The sequence below is a fragment of the Gigantopelta aegis genome, chromosome 10, assembly GCF_016097555.1.
Source record: "Gigantopelta aegis isolate Gae_Host chromosome 10, Gae_host_genome, whole genome shotgun sequence".
Lineage (NCBI taxonomy): Eukaryota > Metazoa > Mollusca > Gastropoda > Neomphalida > Peltospiridae > Gigantopelta > Gigantopelta aegis.
Window position 1 is genome coordinate 33906006 of NC_054708.1, and position 20802 is coordinate 33926807.

Genomic DNA, 20802 nt, shown 5'->3' on the forward strand with positions numbered 1-20802 from the left:
TGCAACAAGCAAGCAAACATTTTTGTTTATATTCTGAAAAACTAAGTTTAAAAAACAAACATTTCCCAACTATAACCTGCTGTATTTATGGAGATTATGCTTGTACAGTTGACTTGTGCTTCATCAGTAGATGTCAGTCACTATTTATAGTGTTATTTCTTTTCCACATTACCTGTCCTCAAACAAGTGCACTCCCCCCCTATGGCTAGTAGTTTGGTCTGAACATCCCAAAAGCCAATGGGATGGCCTAAATTCTTCTACTGTATGATCCCTCTAGTTCCGGTCACATGACTGTAACTTCCTTCTTTTTTTCCTTTGCTTTGTAGTGTGGGGGAAGTGCACTTGTTTGAGGACAGGTAATGTATCTATAAAAGAGAAAACACCTCAAGTTTTCTCCAGTTTTAGTTGACAATTTGGATTTGGTATATAGTTAATATATAGGTAATGTTCTTGCAAATGTGTGTGTAAGGAAACAGTAAGAGGAACCTGTTGTGCGGTCAGCAGGTGTTTTGTTTTAACCACATCGCTAAACCAAATGTTGCAGTTACTCTTTTCTTACACACCATCTGATTAAACAACTTCCTGGGATGTTATTAAAGAAACTTTCTCTTCATGTCTCGTGACTTTCATTTGTTTGAGGGCGAGACGTAGCCCAGTGGTAAAGTGCTCGCTTGATGCGCGGTTGGTATAGGATCGATCCCCATCAGTGGACCCATTGCGCTATCTCTCGCTCCAGCCAGTGCACCATGACTGGTATATCAAAGGCCGTGGTATGTACTATCCTGTTTATGGGATGGTGCATATAAAAGATCCCTTGCTGCTAATCGGAAAGAGTAGTCTATGAAGTGGCGACAGCGGGTTTCCTCCCTCGATATCTGTGTGGTCCTTAACCATATGTCCGACACCATATAACTGTAAATAAAATGTTTTGAGTGCGTCGTTAAAATAAATAATTTCCTTCCTTCTTCCATTTGTTTGTTGCAGGCCCGACTGATATTTGACAAAGCTGTTAAAGTTGAGTACAAGACCGTGGATGACCTGGCCTTAGTTTACTGTGAATGGTGCGAGATGGAAATACGACACGAGTAAGCAGCTCTCTTCATTAATAACAGACTGAAAACCTTTCACTTGCTGTGCTTCTATACTTAATGCAGTTTTCGTCCAAGCAGTTTGTACAAATGCCATTTACAAAAGGGTCTCATACCCCAGAATTTATTAATCGCAGTATCCATATTTCATGAAGAAATATTTCACGAAAACTATAGCTAATTTAGCATCTATACAGAATAATATACAAGCCTGTTTATCGGATATTAATTAAAAGAAGCTTCCATTTCATATTATGTTTATGTCCCGAGTGAAATAATTGTCAATTGTTACTTTATCGAGTGGCATTGAAAATTATTTCACGAGGGACATAAACATGATATGAAATGGTAGCGAGTTTAATATCCTATTTATTACCCATAATTGATTTTAATTTATCTCACTGATCTCTGGTTGACGTTCTAGTAAGGACCTTTTGTGACACCCAATAGCCAATGTGTATTTTTGAGCTAGGGTGTCGTTTAACATTCATTCATTCATTCTAGTAAGGATTTAGTAGCCTAATCAATGACATCATCATATAACTTTGAAGTGTTACGTTCCACTTGTGGGGCGTAATACTTTGACATGCACCTAGATATTTTCCACTACATGTATGTGGGTAACAATATTTGTTCATCCATCTGCACTGATCTGTTGTTTTACATATTGGTATAATATGTAGTTGTATACATTCATAACATAATTGCTCTGAACATGAATGATCTCAAGAACCAATCTTCCTTCATTGGATATTGTACAAAACAAACATCCACGTTTTGTTCTAATGACAGATAATACAATTATAGTGTAACTTATTATTTTATTTGTTATTCCAGAAATTTTGATGACGCTCTGAAGTTACTGCAAAAAGCCACTACACCGCCACCGAGAAAAGTTGCATACCATGATGAGGTGAGTTGTCTAACTACACCAATATTCAGATTTTGTATAGGCTAATTAGTCAATTTGTTTGTTTTTATACAAATTGACTCAAACATTTAGTACTTGTCTAATATTGCTGTGTATTAGCCGACTCTGTGGATGAGCCGACCCTGTAGTGTGCCCCTCAATATCTGGTATAAAAAAGGTTGATATGATTTATAAGCCGACTCAACTTTTATGTAGTTGAAACAGGCAAAAATATAGATATATTCAATCGAGATAATGATGTCTCGTACAACAGTCAATCGTGGGAATTTGTTTTGGTGAACTGATCAAAATGCAGTGTACAAAAACTCTTTTAATAAAGAGAGCTAAAAAAGAATAAAGGTTTATAAAAAATCCCCTAATGTGGGATAGCATTGTAACAGTTGTGTTCTTTTATTTCTCGATTGAATGGATCGCATGGATATCACTAGCTGATAAATGTAGTTTCACTTTATACGGGGGTGTAAATATTTAACACCCAGAACAGATAATTGCAGTGATGAACACTACCTCTTCTATTCTTTTTATAAGTGGTGATAGCTCTAATAAAACATAGTTTCTAATAATTTATTAGGAATTGCAGAATCAACAGTGATAGTAAGTAAAGATTATCAGTTCTAATCAATTAAATCTGCAGTTGGGGACAAAATATTGGCAGTCATAAAAATAGTTGGTGCCAAATACTGGTACTACTTGTCTGTTGACATGATAAAAATAAAATAAATTTCATTTCATTTTTTAAATAAAATATAACTTTTATTGTGTGTATCAAACTGTCAAATATACACTGATATGGGACTTAATAGAGGCTGTTAAAAATACTGGTTAAATAATTTAACGGTAAGGTTTTGAAGCTTAGATTGACCGACAACTTTTCAATATTTTTTTGTATTTTCTTAGACATTTCTTGCTGACTGTGTGTATTAGCCGACCCCTCTTCTCATGATGGTATTTAGAGGTTTGAAAAGTCGGCTAATACACAGCGATATATGGTAGCTTTAATATTTTATTACTTTCTGTGTTTGATATTTAATTTGTAATTATGTCATTTGTTTGCAGACCGAAAAAGTTCAAGCCCGCGTGCACAAATCACTCAAAGTTTGGTCTCTCTATGCAGATCTTGAAGAAAGCTTTGGAACATTCAAGGTATGTTTCTGAATTTGCTTGTTAACTATTTCCTTGAACACTGTCAACTGAACATAATATTCAGCATAGATGCTAGCTTTTGCTGTTTTTATTTTACAACTTGTATTCTGATAGCTGTCTGCTAAAAGAAAAAAACGTTTTGTGGGCAGGAGGAGTTGCCCCAGTGGAAATCATTAATACAATTAGTACTATATTTCAATGGTTTATAATTGGTTTTACCTTCTTGTGCTGATATAACTCAAGTCTAATTATACAATTATGTGTCCATGCTTTCTGCCTGAATTATTACTTTTCAAAACTTTATTTTGAGATTTTATTGTAAAGCTGCAGGTTTTTAAAATTGGTTTTGTGGTTTTCTTGTAGTCGTGTAAAGCTGTTTATGACAGAATAATAGAGCTGAGAATAGCCACGCCTCAGATCATCATGAACTATGGAATGTTTCTTGAAGAAAACAACTACTTTGAAGAAGCTTTCAAGGTCTGTTGTCTTGTTTTGATGTTTGAAATTAAATTACAGATGTTTATCAGGTCCTCAGTATGACTAACAAGGTCCTCACTATGACTAACAAGGTCCTCCATATGACTGACAAGGTACTCAGTATGACTAACAGGGTCCTCAGTATGACTGACATGGTCCTCAGTATGACTAACAAGTTCTCAATATGACTGACAAGGTCCTCAGTATGACTAACAAGGTCCTCAGTATGACTGACAAGGTCCTCAGTATGACTAACAAGTTCTCAATATGACTGACACGGTCCTCAGTATGACTAACAAGGTCCTCAGTTTGACTAACAAGGTCCTCAGTATGACTGACAAGGTCCTTGGTATGACTAACATGGTCCTCATTATGACTAACAAGGTCCTCAGTATGACTAACAAGGTCCTCAGTATGACTAACATGGTCCTCATTATGACTAACAAGGTCCTCAGTATGACTAACACGGTCCTCAGTATGACTGACAAGGTCCTTGGTATGACTAACACGGTCATCAGTATGACTAACACGGTCATCAGTATGACTGACATGGTCCTCAGTATGACTGACATGGTCCTCATTATGACTAACAAGGTCCTCAGTATGAGTAACAGTGCAGGTTTTAACAGCCCATTTGGGAGGAGTACAGCCACAACACCGACGACTCTATCTAACCACGTAGTCCAGTGGTAAAGAGCTCGCCTGATGCACGGTCAGTTTGCGATCGATCCCCGTTGGTGGGCCAGTTGGGCTATTTCTCGTTCTAGCCAGTGCACCACGACTGGTATATCAAAGGCCATGGTATGTGCTATCCTGTCTGTGGGATGGTGCATATAAGAGATCCCTTGCTGCTAGTCGAAAATAATAGTCCATGAAGTGGCGACAGCGGGTTTGCTCTCTCAATATCTGTGTGGTCCTTAACCGTATGTCCAACGCCATATAACCGTAAATAAAATGTGTTGACTGCGTCATTAAATAAAGCAGTTCCTTCCATCCTGACTAACCACTAACAAGTAACAGTTAACTCACTGTCCTGGATTGCTGAGATTTGTGCTTTCACTGTAAAGGGACAGTCCTAAGTTTACAACCATTGTCAAATGTTTTCGACCAACAGTCTTGTCCATGACATGACATACAAATTAAATACATTTTCTTATTTAGAATATCAGTGTCTGTATTTACAAGGTGTTGGTTGTTTTCCTAATGCTTGTAGTAGCCCAAACCAGATTTTACCTCCCAATAATTTTGTACGTATGAAAAAATATATATCACGAGCTAAAGTAAAAACTGAGTGCTACAAACATTAGTACATGTATATGACCAGAAACACATTGGATATACAGACACTGGTATTCTAAACAAGAAAATGTATTTAGTATGAAACAGCAGTCACCAACAAGGCTCTGTTATCACAGTAGTTGACAACAAGGTTGTGTTATCACAGTAGTCGCCAACAAGGCTCTGTTATTACAGTAGTCTCCAACAAGGCTGTGTTATCACAGTAGTCTCCAACAAGGCTGTGTTATCACAGTAGTCTCCAACAAGGCTGTGTTATCGCAGTAGTCTCCAACAAGGCTCTGTTATCACAGTAGTCTCCAACAAGGCTGTGTTATCACAGCAGTCTCCAACAAGGCTGTGTTATCACAGTAGTCGCCAACAAGGCTGTGTTATCACAGCAGTCTCCAACAAGGCTGTGTTATCACAGTAGTCGCCAACAAGGCTGTGTTATCACAGCAGTCGCCAACAAGGCTGTGTTATCACAGTAGTCGCCAACAAGGCTGTGTTATCACAGCAGTCGCCAACAAGGCTGTGTTATCACAGTAGTCGCCAACAAGGCTCTGTTATCGCAGTAGTCGCCAACAAGGCTCTGTTATCGCAGTAGTCGCCAACAAGGCTCTGTTATCACAGTAGTCGCCAACAAGGCTCTGTTATCGCAGTAGTCGCCAACAAGGCTCTGTTATCACAGTAGTCGCCAACAAGGCTCTGTTATCACAGTAGTCGCCAACAAGGCTCTGTTATCACAGTAGTCTCCAACAAGGCTCTGTTATCGCAGTAGTCGCCAACAAGGCTCTGTTATCGCAGTAGTCTCCAACAAGGCTCTGTTATCACAGTAGTCGCCAACAAGGCTCCAACAAGGCTGTTATCACAGTAGTCGCCAACAAGGCTCTGTTATCGCAGTAGTCGCCAACAAGGCTCTGTTATCGCAGTAGTCGCCAACAAGGCTGTGTTATCACAGCAGTCTCCAACAAGGCTCTGTTATCGCAGCAGTCGCCAACAAGGCTCTGTTATCGCAGCAGTCTCCAACAAGGCTCTGTTATCGCAGTAGTCGCCAACAAGGCTCTGTTATCGCAGTAGTCGCCAACAAGGCTCTGTTATCGCAGTAGTCGCCAACAAGGCTCTGTTATCGCAGTAGTCGCCAACAAGGCTCTGTTATCACAGTAGTCGCCAACAAGGCTCTGTTATCGCAGTAGTCGCCAACAAGGCTGTGTTATCACAGCAGTCTCCAACAAGGCTCTGTTATCACAGTAGTCGCCAACAAGGCTCTGTTATCGCAGTAGTCGCCAACAAGGCTCTGTTATCGCAGTAGTCGCCAACAAGGCTCTGTTATCGCAGTAGTCGCCAACAAGGCTCTGTTATCGCAGTAGTCGCCAACAAGGCTGTGTTATCACAGCAGTCTCCAACAAGGCTCTGTTATCGCAGTAGTCGCCAACAAGGCTCTGTTATCGCAGCAGTCTCCAACAAGGCTCTGTTATCGCAGTAGTCTCCAACAAGGCTCTGTTATCGCAGTAGTCGCCAACAAGGCTCTGTTATCGCAGTAGTCGCCAACAAGGCTCTGTTATCGCAGTAGTCGCCAACAAGGCTCTGTTATCGCAGTAGTCGTTATCCAACAAGGCTCTGTTATCGCAGTAGTCGCCAACAAGGCTCTGTTATCGCAGTAGTCGCCAACAAGGCTCTGTTATCGCAGTAGTCGCCAACAAGGCTCTGTTATCGCAGTAGTCGCCAACAAGGCTCTGTTATCGCAGTAGTCGCCAACAAGGCTCTGTTATCGCAGTAGTCGCCAACAAGGCTCTGTTATCGCAGTAGTCGCCAACAAGGCTCTGTTATCGCAGTAGTCGCCAACAAGGCTCTGTTATCGCAGTAGTCGCCAACAAGGCTCTGTTATCGCAGTAGTCGCCAACAAGGCTCTGTTATCGCAGTAGTCGCCAACAAGGCTCTGTTATCGCAGTAGTCGCCAACAAGGCTCTGTTATCGCAGTAGTCGCCAACAAGGCTCTGTTATCGCAGTAGTCGCCAACAAGGCTCTGTTATCGCAGTAGTCGCCAACAAGGCTCTGTTATCGCAGTAGTCGCCAACAAGGCTCTGTTATCGCAGTAGTCGCCAACAAGGCTCTGTTATCGCAGTAGTCTCCAACAAGGCTCTGTTATCGCAGTAGTCGCCAACAAGGCTCTGTTATCGCAGTAGTCGCCAACAAGGCTCTGTTATCGCAGTAGTCGCCAACAAGGCTCTGTTATCGCAGTAGTCGCCAACAAGGCTCTGTTATCGCAGTAGTCGCCAACAAGGCTCTGTTATCGCAGTAGTCGCCAACAAGGCTCTGTTATCACAGTAGTCGCCAACAAGGCTCTGTTATCACAGTAGTCGCCAACAAGGCTCTGTTATCGCAAACATCTTACAATGGCTGCAAACTCAGGACAGTCCCTTTAACAGGGTATAATCATAAAAATAAATAGAATAGAATATGTAATACTCTAAGGTTGTGAATTTCATTGGTCGTTGTGTGAAAGTGTCTACAATATTTACGACACTGTACATTAAAAACCATTTGAATAATATTTTTTATAAAGCTGACATGGAGTGCTAAAAATGTCAAAATATTTTACTTATTACTACAGCACAGATGTTTGTTAATACCAAAATGTAAGTGTTTTAAAAAGTGTTTAAGTATGTAACCAGTGTTCGATTCATTGATTCATCAAAGAACCTGTTGTAGGAAGGATGATATAGTTTTTTGACATCATTGTAGACTGTTAATCCGGTGCTCACTTCATGACGGAGTATTGTGAATCTGTGATAATAAATGTAAGAGTGTATTTGTTTTTATTTACAGGCTTATGAGAAGGGAATTGCATTGTTCAAATGGCCTAATGTTTATGACATTTGGAACACATACCTCACCAAGTTTATTGACAGATATGTAAGTATATACTAATCTAACAATTTTATTACTGACGTGGGCAGAGTGATATGATATCATAGTCAGTGTTCAGTGTTGTAACAGCTAGTATTTGGAATTGGCTGGAGTCGTCCTCATCGATCATCTGGCCTGGTGCTTATAAAACGTTTAGAGTCTAGACTCGCGACTCTAATAGAGTCTGAGACGGTAACATCATGACAAAGCCATACAAATTGCATGCATGTGACATCATTTGAGATTGAGTCTGGACTCTTAAAAGTTTTATAAGCATGGGCGCTGGTTTAATATGTTTGCACCATCTGATAACTTTTCAGGAATATACCCAACATATATAGCTAATTTTACTTCTCATATTTATTTAGTATTTGTTCTCTTTATGCTCGCATGGAAACAAACCCAATCCCTAGCAGATTTCACATATATTACCTGTCACCTAGACTACAAATAGTTACAGTTTAACATTGTTCATGACCAGTGCAGGCCTTCAGATTTAACGGAAACGTTTGTTTCCGGTACCGTGTCGGTAGCATGTCAGTAAAATCACAGAACCGAAATTTTCGTTTCCCATGATTATTATATTGAGTACGACTATTAAACGGAACCTAAAAACCGTTTCTGATGTGTTCCCATGATCACAAGGCACGGAACCGAAAAAGTGTTTCCCTTGAAATTTGAAATTCTATGGCCTGCCACTGATTATGAATTTCTTAATCAGTCATCACATTGCTAGACCTGAACTGATCAGTTTTCAAGTATATTCGATCATCAAAACATCACTGATGACAACTGACTTATATCCATGAACTCCAAGGGATTAATCCTGCTATACCTTCACAGATTAAAACCATCTGAATTTTTCTGGAATTTTAGATTTTCAAACTGCCTGAAAATTGTTCCTCACCTTATTCTTTGTTGAAAGCTCATAGCAACTGGCCTCCCTACCACCACTTTTCAAGACCCTTCAAAATTTCCCATATTTTTTGTCCAATATCATTTTCATCTCTATACCTTCAAACAAAAAAAAATTAAAATCTAAGTGAATAGAATCTATCACCATTGTGAGGTATAGATAAAGCAATTCCAACCTGAGCAAAAACATTTTGTCCCAAGGGTTGGAATTGCCTTATCTATACCTCACAACAGTGATTGATTCTTTTTCTTGCCTTCAAAGGCCGTGGTATGTGCTATCCTGTCTATGGGATGGTGCATATAAAAGATCCCTTGCTGCCAATCGAAAAGAGTAGCCCATGAAGTGGCGACAGCGGGTTTCCTCCTTCAATATCTGTGTGGTCCTTAACCATATGTCTGACGCTATATAAGCGTAAATAAAATATGTTGAGTGCGTCATTAAATAAAATGATGTTTTTTTCTTTGTTTTTTCTTGCCCATTTAATTACAGTAACAAAATACTAAATTTGTAAGCTATGTAGTTTGTTTATTGTTGAATGATTCATAAACATTTCACCTACAAACAGTGAACTCATTTAATCACATGCTGAAAAATATAGTCCAACTTATGCAACAACATAAATATGCAACAACTTAACAATAAATATAAAGTTGAAAATATTAATTTATTTAAATATTTTTAAAACAACGATACAACATGAAATGGCAAACACAATTTTTAAAAGCATGAGTTATGACGTCAGTCACTGTAAAACATGAGTTATGACGTCACGCCTATGTAGAAGTCGTCTAGGCCTCGGCTCAGACAGATTTATCTAGCCTTAGGGTCAGACAGATTTTTCTAGCACCGTGCAAAAGGTGGATAACCCTGTCCAGTGTTTTTATGGCTTTACAGCTTCACAAACCGGTACCGGCTCCGGCTCCCACCCAGAGCGAGTTTTAATGAATCAATAGGTACAATGTAGGTGTAAGACCACTACACCCTATTTTTCTTTCACTGACCAAGGCCCGTGCTTATAAAACTTAAAGTCTAGACTTTAATAATGTAATGCTATTTGAATGGCATTGCCATGACGTTAAAGTCTGCACTTTATTAAAGTCTAGACTTTAAGGTTTATAAGCACGGGGCCAGTAACTACCAACTCACTGCATTGGACAGACAGCCCAGATAGCTGAGGTGTGTGCCCAGGATAGCGTGCTTGAACCTTAATTGGATATTAGCACGGAAATAAGTTGAAACAAAATGAATGGAAAAACTTGGTTCCTCAACATATTTGTTGGCTGGGTTTTGTGGGGGGTTTTTGGTGGGGAAGAGGGATCGGGAGATTACTGTAGTTATCATATATAGTAAGATAATGATATTTTCTCCATTTTCTAGGGTGGTAAGAAACTGGAACGGGCCCGCGATCTCTTTGAGCAGTGTTTGGAAAACTGTCCACCGAAATACGCAAAAGGTAATTATGTATTTTAAGTGTGTCTGTGAATATCATGTGTTAATTTCTAAGTAGGTGAGAAACAGGGTGTGGTTCAGGTGTCGAGTGTTCACTTGATGTACAGTGGATCACAGGATTGATCCCTCTTGGTGGACTGGTTATTATTGCAAATTCCATCATTTGTATCAAAGGCTGCTGTGTGTGTCTTATGATGGGGGATGGTGCTTAGAAAAGATTGTGGAATGTGTAGTATTAGTGTTCTGGGGTGTTTATTCTCTACAGTTGTAGATCAAGTGGCACACGTATCGTGTTTGACATCCTATATCAGGGTACAGGATGCCAGTCTGTGGTAGAATCTTTGTCTGAGGTGCAGCTAGTTGTAGGATTTTGCCTTCACAAGATTTAGGGATTTCTTTTCAACATACCTGTCCTCAAACTAGTGCATATTCCCCTACGGGTAGTAGTCTGGGATGGTCTAACTTCTTCTACTGTATGCTCCCTCTTGTTCCGGCCATGTGACTAATTTCTTTCTTTTTCCTTCGCTGTTTTGGTTCGTACTTATTTTCCTTTTTCTCTATCTTAATCTGAGCAATCTGTCTTTTTCACTTGGTTTATTTGACACTTTTATGAACGGAATACATGTGTTGTTACATTATTGGTGTACAATTATTTTGGTTTTAATCACTTCATTTAAGTGTGGTTTCCAAATTTATTAATTGTCATGCTTACCTGTCAACAATCTTTGGTCGCCATATTTAAAATAAAATATTAAAGCATTAGTGTCCTGGTGTGTTTATTCTCTACAGTTGTAGATCAATGGGCACAGGTACTGTGTCTGACATCCTATATCAGGGCACGGGATGCCGGTCTGTGGTAGAACCCTTGTCTGAGATGCAGTTAGTTGTATTTTGCCTTCACAGGATTTAGGGATTTCCCCCAGCCCCACCTCCACTTGTATGTATTCTACATAAAAATAAATGATCCCTTTTTTGTTTTTCAGTAGTAGTAGGTTTCTTCTCACACTCTAGACCAAGTATCAAAATAACCACATGTATGACATAATTTCTCACCTCTATACCTTTATATATCCACTCATACAAACATTAGCCTGTGTAGCAATTAAACTGGGGGAAAAACAGAAGTTAACTTTCTACCTTAGAAGATAAAAATAGCTCCTGTGATGTTATTATACTAAAAACCAACGTTTGCTACCTAGAGTTGGAAACCGTACCACTCTTTACTTCAAGGGGTCTGGAATGGGAAGCAATAATTATTTTCATTAAACCTCAGTCAATATATGGGCAGGACATAGCTCAGTGGTAAAGCGCTCACCTGATGTGCGGTCGGTTTGGGCTATTTCTCGTTCCAGCCAGTGCACCATGACTGGTATATCAAAGGCCGTGGTATGTGCTGTCCTGTCTGTGAGATGGTGCATATAAAAGATCCTTTGCTACTAATGGAAAAATGTAGCGGGTTTCCTCTCTAAGACTATTTGTCAAAATTACCAAATGTTTGACATCCAATAGCCGATGATTAACAAATCAATGTGCTCTAGTGGTGTTGTTAAGCAAAACAAAATTCAGTCAATATACAGCCAACACACTACATGATATGGCATTTAGTTCTAGGAATCAACCCACGCCCCTTTTTTTTTTACACCATAATTGTGGGAGTTTGCTTCCCACCTTTCAAATTGTATAACCCAGCAGTCAAATTATTTTAATTCCCCCCAAAATAAAATAAAAGAAAGTGACACTCTTTTTCTTTTCAACATCACCTGTCTTCAAACAAGTGCACTCCCTCAGTATCTGACATGATAATTTCAATCTGTGAAATAGAAAGAAAAAACATAAGTCTGTACAATTCCAGTAAACAAAAGTCAACATTTTAAAAATGGCGGCCACACTTTGCTAACCGGCACACACAACGATTAAAAATTTGGAAAAATCACTTGTTAATCAAGTGAATTACACCTAAATAAATATACAGTTATGTTGTAACAATACATAGAAAGATATTCAACACATAAAACAATCAATAAAGATAAGAAAAACCGATAGATGACTCTGATTAAATCAGAGCCAAAGAAAAAGATGTCCAAACTGAACAATGAAGGAAAAAACCAGAAAGTTACAGTCACGTGACCAGAACTAGAGGGAGCATACAGTAGAAGAATTTTAGACCATCTCATTGGCTGTTGGGATGTTCAAACCAGACTACTAGCCTTGGGGGGGAGGGGGGGGGGGGGAGAGTGCACTTGTTTGAGGACAGGTGATGTATAGATCTATAAAAGAGAAAACACCACGTTTTCTCCAGTTCAACTAAATTCATCACCCATATGCTGCTGATTAGATAAAGTAATGGTGTCACTAAGCAAATATTCTTTTCCTTTCTTTTCTAGTAGCAGCACTGCTGAGATGTTGTAAAATTAGCCTTTACACTTTTCTTTTGTTTAAATAGGTAAATTAGATTTTTGTTTTTTTTGTCTGATGTTGTTTGTACATGGTTATGTTGTTTCTGTTTATAGCTATTTACCTACTGTATGCAAAGCTAGAGGAAGACTATGGGCTGGCAAGGCACGCCATGGCAGTTTACGACAAGGCCACGAAGGGAGTCTTACCGGAAGAACAGTACGAGGTAAACACTTAGGGCTGAATGTACAAAGTCTGTGGTTCGTAAACACAGGTGTTTAAGCAGTGTAAATGTATGTAGTTACACGTGTTTCGTAAACACAGGTGTTTAAGCAGTGCAAATGTATGTAGTTACAGGTGTTTAAGCAGTGCAAATGTATGTAGTTACAGGTGTTTAAGCAGTGCAAATGTATGTAGTTACACGTGTTTCGTAAACACAGGTGTTTAGGCAGTGCAAATGTATGTAGTTACACATGTTTCGTAAACAGGTGTTTAGGCAGTGCAAATTTATGTAGTTACACATGTTTCGTAAACACAGGTGTTTAGGCAGTGTAAATGTATGTAGTTACACATTTCGTAAACACAGGTGTTTAGGCAGTGTAAATGTATGTAGTTACACATTTCGTAAACACAGGTTTTTAGGCAGTGTAAATGTATGTAGTTACACATTTCGTAAACACAGGTCTTTAGGCAGTGTAAATGTATGTAGTTACACATGTTTTGTAAACACAGGTGTTTAAGCAGTGTAAATGTATGTAGTTACACATTTCGTAAACACAGGTGTTTAAGCATTGTAAATGTATATAGTTACACGTGTGATAGACAAAAACAGGCTTTATAAATTTAGCCCTTAAAATGTTATTCTGATTATGTGTGTCACTGTTTTTAATGTTTACACCCAAGAAATGTCAAATTGCTCTGTTTTGAACCACTTGTATTGTCATGTTTATGTAACATTATTAATGTAGTAATGTGAAAATGTTATCTATTTCAGCTGTTTTTCAATTTGTTTATCCTTTGGTCTGCTCAATTAGTCTTAAAATATATTTTTGAACATGAAATAATAACTGGATATACATATACCACCATTATTTCTAAGATACTCCACCAAGAAAATGTTCCCTTTTTTTTTACTAACCCAGGAATAGTCAGTACAAATCTGAAGTTAGTTTTATGTGAAACTAAAGTATACTTAATTGTGAAGATATATCATAAAACAGGGCTTCTAGAATATTTATTAAATCCACTAGCCATAGGATTAGTGATTAAATCTTTTTACTGGCCACGATTAAAAATTCACTAGCCCTACTTTAGTTTAAGTTAATACAATTTTACTAAATAATAGTAGTAATGAGATATGTCAGAGATATTCCTATTCACAAAATAGGTTTGACTGCAACATTTGACCAAAAAATATTTCACTAGTCATCGGGCATGGCAATAGTAGTTATTTACTAGCCCAACATTGAATATCACTAGCCGTGGGAGTAGGGCTACCATAATCTAGAAGCCCTGCATGAAATGACAAGAAAACTAAATCTGTTTATTCACCTATGGAATTACTTACTCGTTGTTCATGTGTCAAAGTGAAAATAAACCCCAACAATAAACGAACCTTCTTTTCTTTCTCAATCAGATGTTCAATATTTACATCAAACGAGCGGCCGAGATTTATGGTGTCACACACACAAGAAGCATCTACGAGCAAGCCATTGAAGTTTTGCCTCACGAACAGTCAAGGTGAGCATCCTCTCTCTATTGACTACACAGCTCTAACTTAAAAATTTGTCGCCAACAGCATTTGGGTTTGGGTTTTTTATATTGCCATGGGTGAAACGGTCCATGGATGGCAGTTGTGAGCTTGCCTAAGGCAGTTTTTTTTAAAGTGATTTTTGCAGCAAATAAATTTGATTTAAAGGTTATTTTGTTGCATTTAGAAATGTTAAAGGGACATTCCTGAGTTTGCTGCATTGTAAGATGTTTCCGACTAATAAAATATTTCTACGATTAAACTTACATATTAAATATATTTTCTTGTTTAGAATATCAGTATCTGTATATTCAATGTGTTTTTGGTCATCTTAATATTTGTAAAAAGTCCAAACTGGACGTGGTCTTCAAATAATTTTGTAATTTTATTTTAGGAAATAAAATGAAATTTAACCTAGTACTAATATTAGAACAATCAAAAACACATTTAATATATAGCCTCTAATATTTTATGCAGAAAAATATATTTCATATGCAATTATAATCGTTAAAAAGTCTCTTTTAGTCGATAACATCTTAAAAATTGCAGCAAACTCAGGAATGTCCCTTTAAATATTGGCAGATAATGTATACCAGATATATTAATTTTGATGTCATTAAGGAAATTTTTATCCAGCAGCACAAAAGTGCTGTCTGTGATGCTTCCAACCCAAGATAATTTATATCTTAACGATGGCAAATGCCGCCGGTGCCATCATTAAGTTCGAGTCCTGTGTCTAGATACTTACTGATGAACAACATCACTACTACAAACTGGGTTTTATGTGCTAGATGATGCTAAAAACAAGTAGGAGACCGAAAGATATATACTTAATTATAAATTTCAAGTTTTGAAAACAAGTTCCAATCTAGAGTAATTGAAATTTAAAATACTTTTGCTTGTTCTGCAGTATCATTAAAAATCTCTTATTTGTTCATCCATTCATTCCGATGAAAAATTATTACAAACATGTGTCAATAAGTATTACAATCTAGAAAAAATCTCTTAAGAATAATTTCAGTTTAGATTTTGATTATGGTTATTTCCAGTCATTCTGGTGTTTTTTTAGTCTTTCTTCTTTCAATATAAAAGGAACAAGGACCTATTTCATAAAATGTAAGCCATGTACTACCACTGAAAACCAATGTTTATAATTACATATAATATATTCTTTGGTTCTCACCATGATCCGTCTCTAATGATGTGTGACACGATGCCAAACACTTGTAAACGTAAGAGAGGTTTTATTGTTAACAGTAAATATTAACATATAAAGTTTTGTGAATTTGGCTTCATAATTTGAAGAAAAAAAACATTTGAAACTTTTTGTCCTTGTTAAAAACCTTTTTTTATATCAATCTGCTAACAGCTGATGTGCACAAGACGGGATGGGCTTATTTTTGAGAAGAACCAAATCGCTATTTTATCACATTTTTTACTTATATACTTATACCTGTGGCTGTGTATGATCACAAATGTATCCAAAGAGTGGAACAGGCCACTGAAAATCCTATCTATTTTTAAGTAACCTATTTTTCATAACACATTAAATTTAGAAAATTATCGATTCATTTACATGGACAATAACATGTTATGCAAAACGAAAATGGATGACCTGAATTTCTATTTTTTTGCGTATACCATAAATAGGTTATGTCAATTTTCAATATCAGAGGCCTGGTGCATACTCTTGATGTTCTAATGTGATTGAGAAATTCCCGTAATTTATTTGATTGTTTTACAGAGAGATGTGTTTACGGTTTGCTGACCTTGAGAAGAAACTAGGCGAGATTGACAGAGCGCGGGCTATCTATGCTCACTGTTCTCAGATATGTGATCCAAGGGTAAGCCATGAATTGTGTTTTGTAACCGTTATAGATACATCGGTTGTGCACTGGTTAAGCCATCGGACTACAGGCTGGTAGGTACAGGGATCGCAGCCCGGTACTGGCTCCAACCCAGAGCAAGTTCTTAAGGGCTCAGTGGGTAGACCACTTCTGGTTTAAACAATATTTATTTCACAAAAGAAATGGATTGGCAAACAGGCCATTGGCCTATATTAATGCCTCTCCAAGACCATTTCTCTCTCACTAACCACTAACCAACTAACAACTAACCCACTGTCCTGGACAGACAGCCCAGATAGCTGAGGTGTGTGCCCAGGACAGCGTACTTCAACCTTAATTGGATATAAGCACGAACATAAGTTGAAATGAAATAATACATTGTTGAGACTGTCATCTGAACTCTCCTCATTGACCTGTAGTTGATGCAGCCTTGGTTAGTTGTTTAAAGAGACTGTTCTGGAATATGTGATCCAAGGGTAAGCCATGAATTGTATATTGTAACAGTAATAGAGACATCGTTGAGACTGTCATCTGAACTCGCCTCATTGGCCTGTAGTTGATGCAGCCTTGGTTAATGGTTTAAAGGAATGTTTGGAGTTTGCAGCCTTTGTAAGATGCTTCCTTGATTTTCATTATGAAAATGGTTCAAACCTTTCATAAATATCCATGCCTTTGACAGCTATGGAAATTTTAATACACCCACACCCACATAACTACACCCACAAATGCACATGGTCAGTAGTCTAAACTATAAAACATACATTGTAGCTAACAATTGTTAAATTAGCCTTAAATAATTTTGTAAATTTTTATTGTTGTTATGTTTAATGAACAACTCAATTGTATTTTTTTGTTTTCCAGATTGCACCATTGTTCTGGGATACCTGGAAGGAGTTTGAAATCAAACATGGAAACGAAGACACGGTCCGGGAGATGTTAAGAATAAAACGCAGTGTACAAGCCATTTACAACACCCAGGTCAGAATCCCTAGTTGAATCTGAAAACTATTACTGTGATGTTAGTAAAGTCTGTAGATAGAGAGACGTTGACAACATCGGAAGAGACAATAAAATGTTTGGTTATTGTTTGTTTTGAGGGTTGGGGTGGGGTTTTTTGGGGTGTTTTTTTAATATTAATCACAGATACCTTGTTAGAAGTAACTCTACCAATCCAGGTTAAAAAGGGACAGGTGGTCTACATGGCCCAGGAATGATAGAGGTTTTTTTTGTAAACTAATGGAACAATTGAAATAACCTGGAGTTACTAAATTTATAACTAATTGCATTAATTTTGTAAGTGATGGTTTGTTTATTGTAGAACGATTCGTAAACATTTTACCTACAAACTCATTTAATCATACGCAGGGAAAATATAGTCCACCTCATGCAACGACCCTCATGCAATAATGACATAAAAATGTAACAACTTACTCATAAATATAAAGTTGAAAATATTAATTTGTTTAAATATTGCAAAAGCAGTGGGCAAGAACATTGAATATTAGACCTTAGTGGAGAGAGAAAGATAGTGATTCTGAGATGATAAAATGTTAGTGAAGCATGAAAACTGGGAGAAAGTGGTTAATTATTTGAAGTGAATTACATATATTATAGTAATGTTTGTACTAAATATATATATATATATATATATAAGGGGAATTTGTATATGGCCTTGACAATATATTCCTGGGCCCATAGTTTTTTGAAGCTATCTTAGCACTACGATATCGTAAAACTATTGTAGGCTATGACATTACAATGACTTGTGTTGTAGAGATGTTATAGCCTACGATATTGTAAAATCATTGAAAAGCAGGGTTATTGGTTTTGGTTGTGGGAATTTAAAATCTTTTATAGCCCCATGTTGTCAGATGTACATTGAAGTGCCTGGATTTGTTCAGTCTTTCTACTTTACTTTACTTTACTTTAATTTACAGGTGAATTTTATGTCTGCACAAATGTTGGCAGTGACAGGTGTAATGGGAGATAATCCAGGTAAGATTTACAGGATATTACATTTAGAACATGTTAAATGAAGATATGTTGAGATAAATAATTATTAACTAATATAGGTGAGAGATTCATTAGTGTAGTGTTTTACATAGTAAATGAAGACGATTAATTACTATTAAAATGATATTTATTTTACAGTCGTAGGATACAGTGCGTGATCTATGAGCTTTCTGACAAAAATGTAATTGCAATTGTTTACTGTATGTTGCACACAAATGTGAAATCTTTTATTTATTGTACTTAAGGCATTTTAATTATTATCTTATGGCATACTCAAAGCAAGTCTTAATACATTTTTAATTATGATGATATGGCATGTGCTTTTTTTTTCTTCTTTTTTTAATGTGACAAATGTATAACTAGAAATCACTCCAATACATATTCCAAATGCTCTGACAGCTTTCAAAAACAGATGATAAAAATAAAAGCTACAATCTCGATCATATTTGCATTAATCATTTAGAACACATCATACACATAAATGTCTTACCATCGCTTGCCATTTTTCTGTATCCTTTGGCCATATGTCACATACAAATATCTTATTATTTTAATATACAGAAGTTGGGCACTATTCTGCTATTTTGTTTTAAGTACTATTAAAATAAAATGCTGTCATACTTCAATGTTGTATGGAAATATTAATTGATTTACTGATAAATGTGGTCTATTCTAGAATGCATGATTGTGTGTTATTTACACTATAATGTGTTGTTATTTGCACTGTAATGTGTGTTATTTGCATGTAATGTGTGTTATTTGCACTATATTGTTGTGTTATTCACACTATAATGTAGTGTGTTATTTGCATTATAATGTGGTGTGTTATTTGCACTATAATTTGGTGTGTTATTTGCACTATAATGTGTGTTATTTGCACTATAATGTGTGTTATTTGCACTATAATGTGTGTTATTTGCATTATAATGTGGTGTGTTATTTGCACTATAATGTGGTGTGTTATTTGCACTATAATGTGTGTTATTTGCACTATAATGTTGTGTGTTATTTTCACTATAATGTTGTGTGTTATTTTCACTATAATGTGGTGTGTTATTTGCACTATAATGTGTGTCATTTACACTATAATGTGTGTTATTTGCACTATAATGTGTGTTATTTTCACTATAATGTGGTGTGTTATTTGTACTACAATGTGATGTGTTATTTTCACTATAATGTGGTGTTATTTGCACTATAATGTGGTGTGTTATTTGTACTACAATATGGTGTGTTATTTTCACTATAATGTGGTGTGTTATTTGCACTATAAAGTGTGTTATTTGCATTATAATGTGGTGTGTTATTTGCACTATAATGTTGTGTGTTGCCAGCTCCAGTGGGAGGTGAGGCGGACCAGATGCAGAAGCTAGAAGAGCGTGCACGGCAACTCGCGGAGGAGGCCGTCCTTGACCAGCCGAAAAAAGACAAGAACATCCTCTTTGTCAGGTGAGCAACACACAAACAACCTGCTACCGCCATGCAAAGGGCTACTCTTTGCGATTGGCAGCAAGGGATCTTTTATATACAAACGATAGTACATACCATGGCCTGTGTTACGCCATTTGTGGAGTACTGACTGGAATGACTGACTGTGCATCAGGAGAGCGCTTTACCATGGGGCTAAGTCCTCGGACAGATTAAGGGGACTAGATATAGCTATGTGATAGAGAGAGTGCCTGCCAGAGGTGCAGTGGGTCACAGGTACAATTACCGTCAACGGACTTGCGGGGTTCTTACTGGTCCTGGAAATCCTGGAATGTCCTTAAATTTTATGCTTTTAAAATCCAGGTCTAGAATGTCCTGGAAAAAGCATTAAATTTTAATTTTATTGTGTCCTGGAAACTTAGGACAAACATTTGGTGGGTGGTTTTTTTTCTCGCATCTTTACTTTTGTTGTCCTCATAATCTGTCTAAATTCGGACAACAATTTGTTATAAAAACTTTCATTTATTGAACATTTCATGTCCTGGAAATTTTTTTAAATGTCTTGGAAAAGTCTTGGAATAGTCTTTGAAATGTATGTTTTTTCAAATGTAAGAACCCTGACTTGGGGCTTTGTTTCTACTCTCTCAGCCAGTGGTCCACATCTGGTACAGTATCTCAAAGGCTTTAGCATAGACTGTAAAACCGTTATGAATAGTCATTGTATTAAAAGTAAAATAAAAAAACACCCATGTATGCCTGAATATGTTGGAGAAGGGATATATCACTGTTTGTTTTGTTTCTCAGGAGTGACACGACGACTGAAGAACTCGGAGATATGGCGAAGATTGCCAACCCAGAGGAGATAACCATTGACGACGAGTTCTCCAGTGATGAGGAAGAAACAGTTGAAGGTATCGGTGTGAAACGATCACTTGATGGTGTGAATGGGGGTTCACAAATATTTCTCATTACTTGTAGGTGTTCTTTTGCAGGTGCAGATTCAGAAAGTGGGTACTGGGGGTGCACATACCCTTCACACCAAGTACCCCCAAAATTCAATGTTTTAAACAAAAAGATTATTTTATTAATTTATATGTAATGTCTTAGTCGCCTCGGGTCTTTTGTTTTGTCTCACCTTAACAAAATAAAAAGGCAAACATATACGTCTTACTTTTCGGACC

At 37.2% G+C, this 20802-nt stretch overlaps 1 protein-coding gene across 1 annotated transcript in view; it reads left to right on the forward strand.

Moving 5' to 3' along the window:
- LOC121384436 (pre-mRNA-splicing factor SYF1-like) overlaps positions 1-20802 on the forward strand; it is a 38811-nt gene that overhangs the window by 16761 nt on the left and 1248 nt on the right. Inside the window, exons 11-23 of the mRNA XM_041514832.1 lie at positions 985-1085; positions 1926-2001; positions 3076-3162; positions 3526-3639; positions 7744-7830; positions 10118-10193; positions 12700-12809; positions 14220-14323; positions 16078-16177; positions 17042-17158; positions 18118-18175; positions 19528-19642; positions 20426-20532. Coding sequence (XP_041370766.1) covers positions 985-1085; positions 1926-2001; positions 3076-3162; positions 3526-3639; positions 7744-7830; positions 10118-10193; positions 12700-12809; positions 14220-14323; positions 16078-16177; positions 17042-17158; positions 18118-18175; positions 19528-19642; positions 20426-20532 — 1252 coding nt within the window. The remainder of the gene's footprint in view (positions 1-984; positions 1086-1925; positions 2002-3075; positions 3163-3525; positions 3640-7743; positions 7831-10117; positions 10194-12699; positions 12810-14219; positions 14324-16077; positions 16178-17041; positions 17159-18117; positions 18176-19527; positions 19643-20425; positions 20533-20802) is intronic.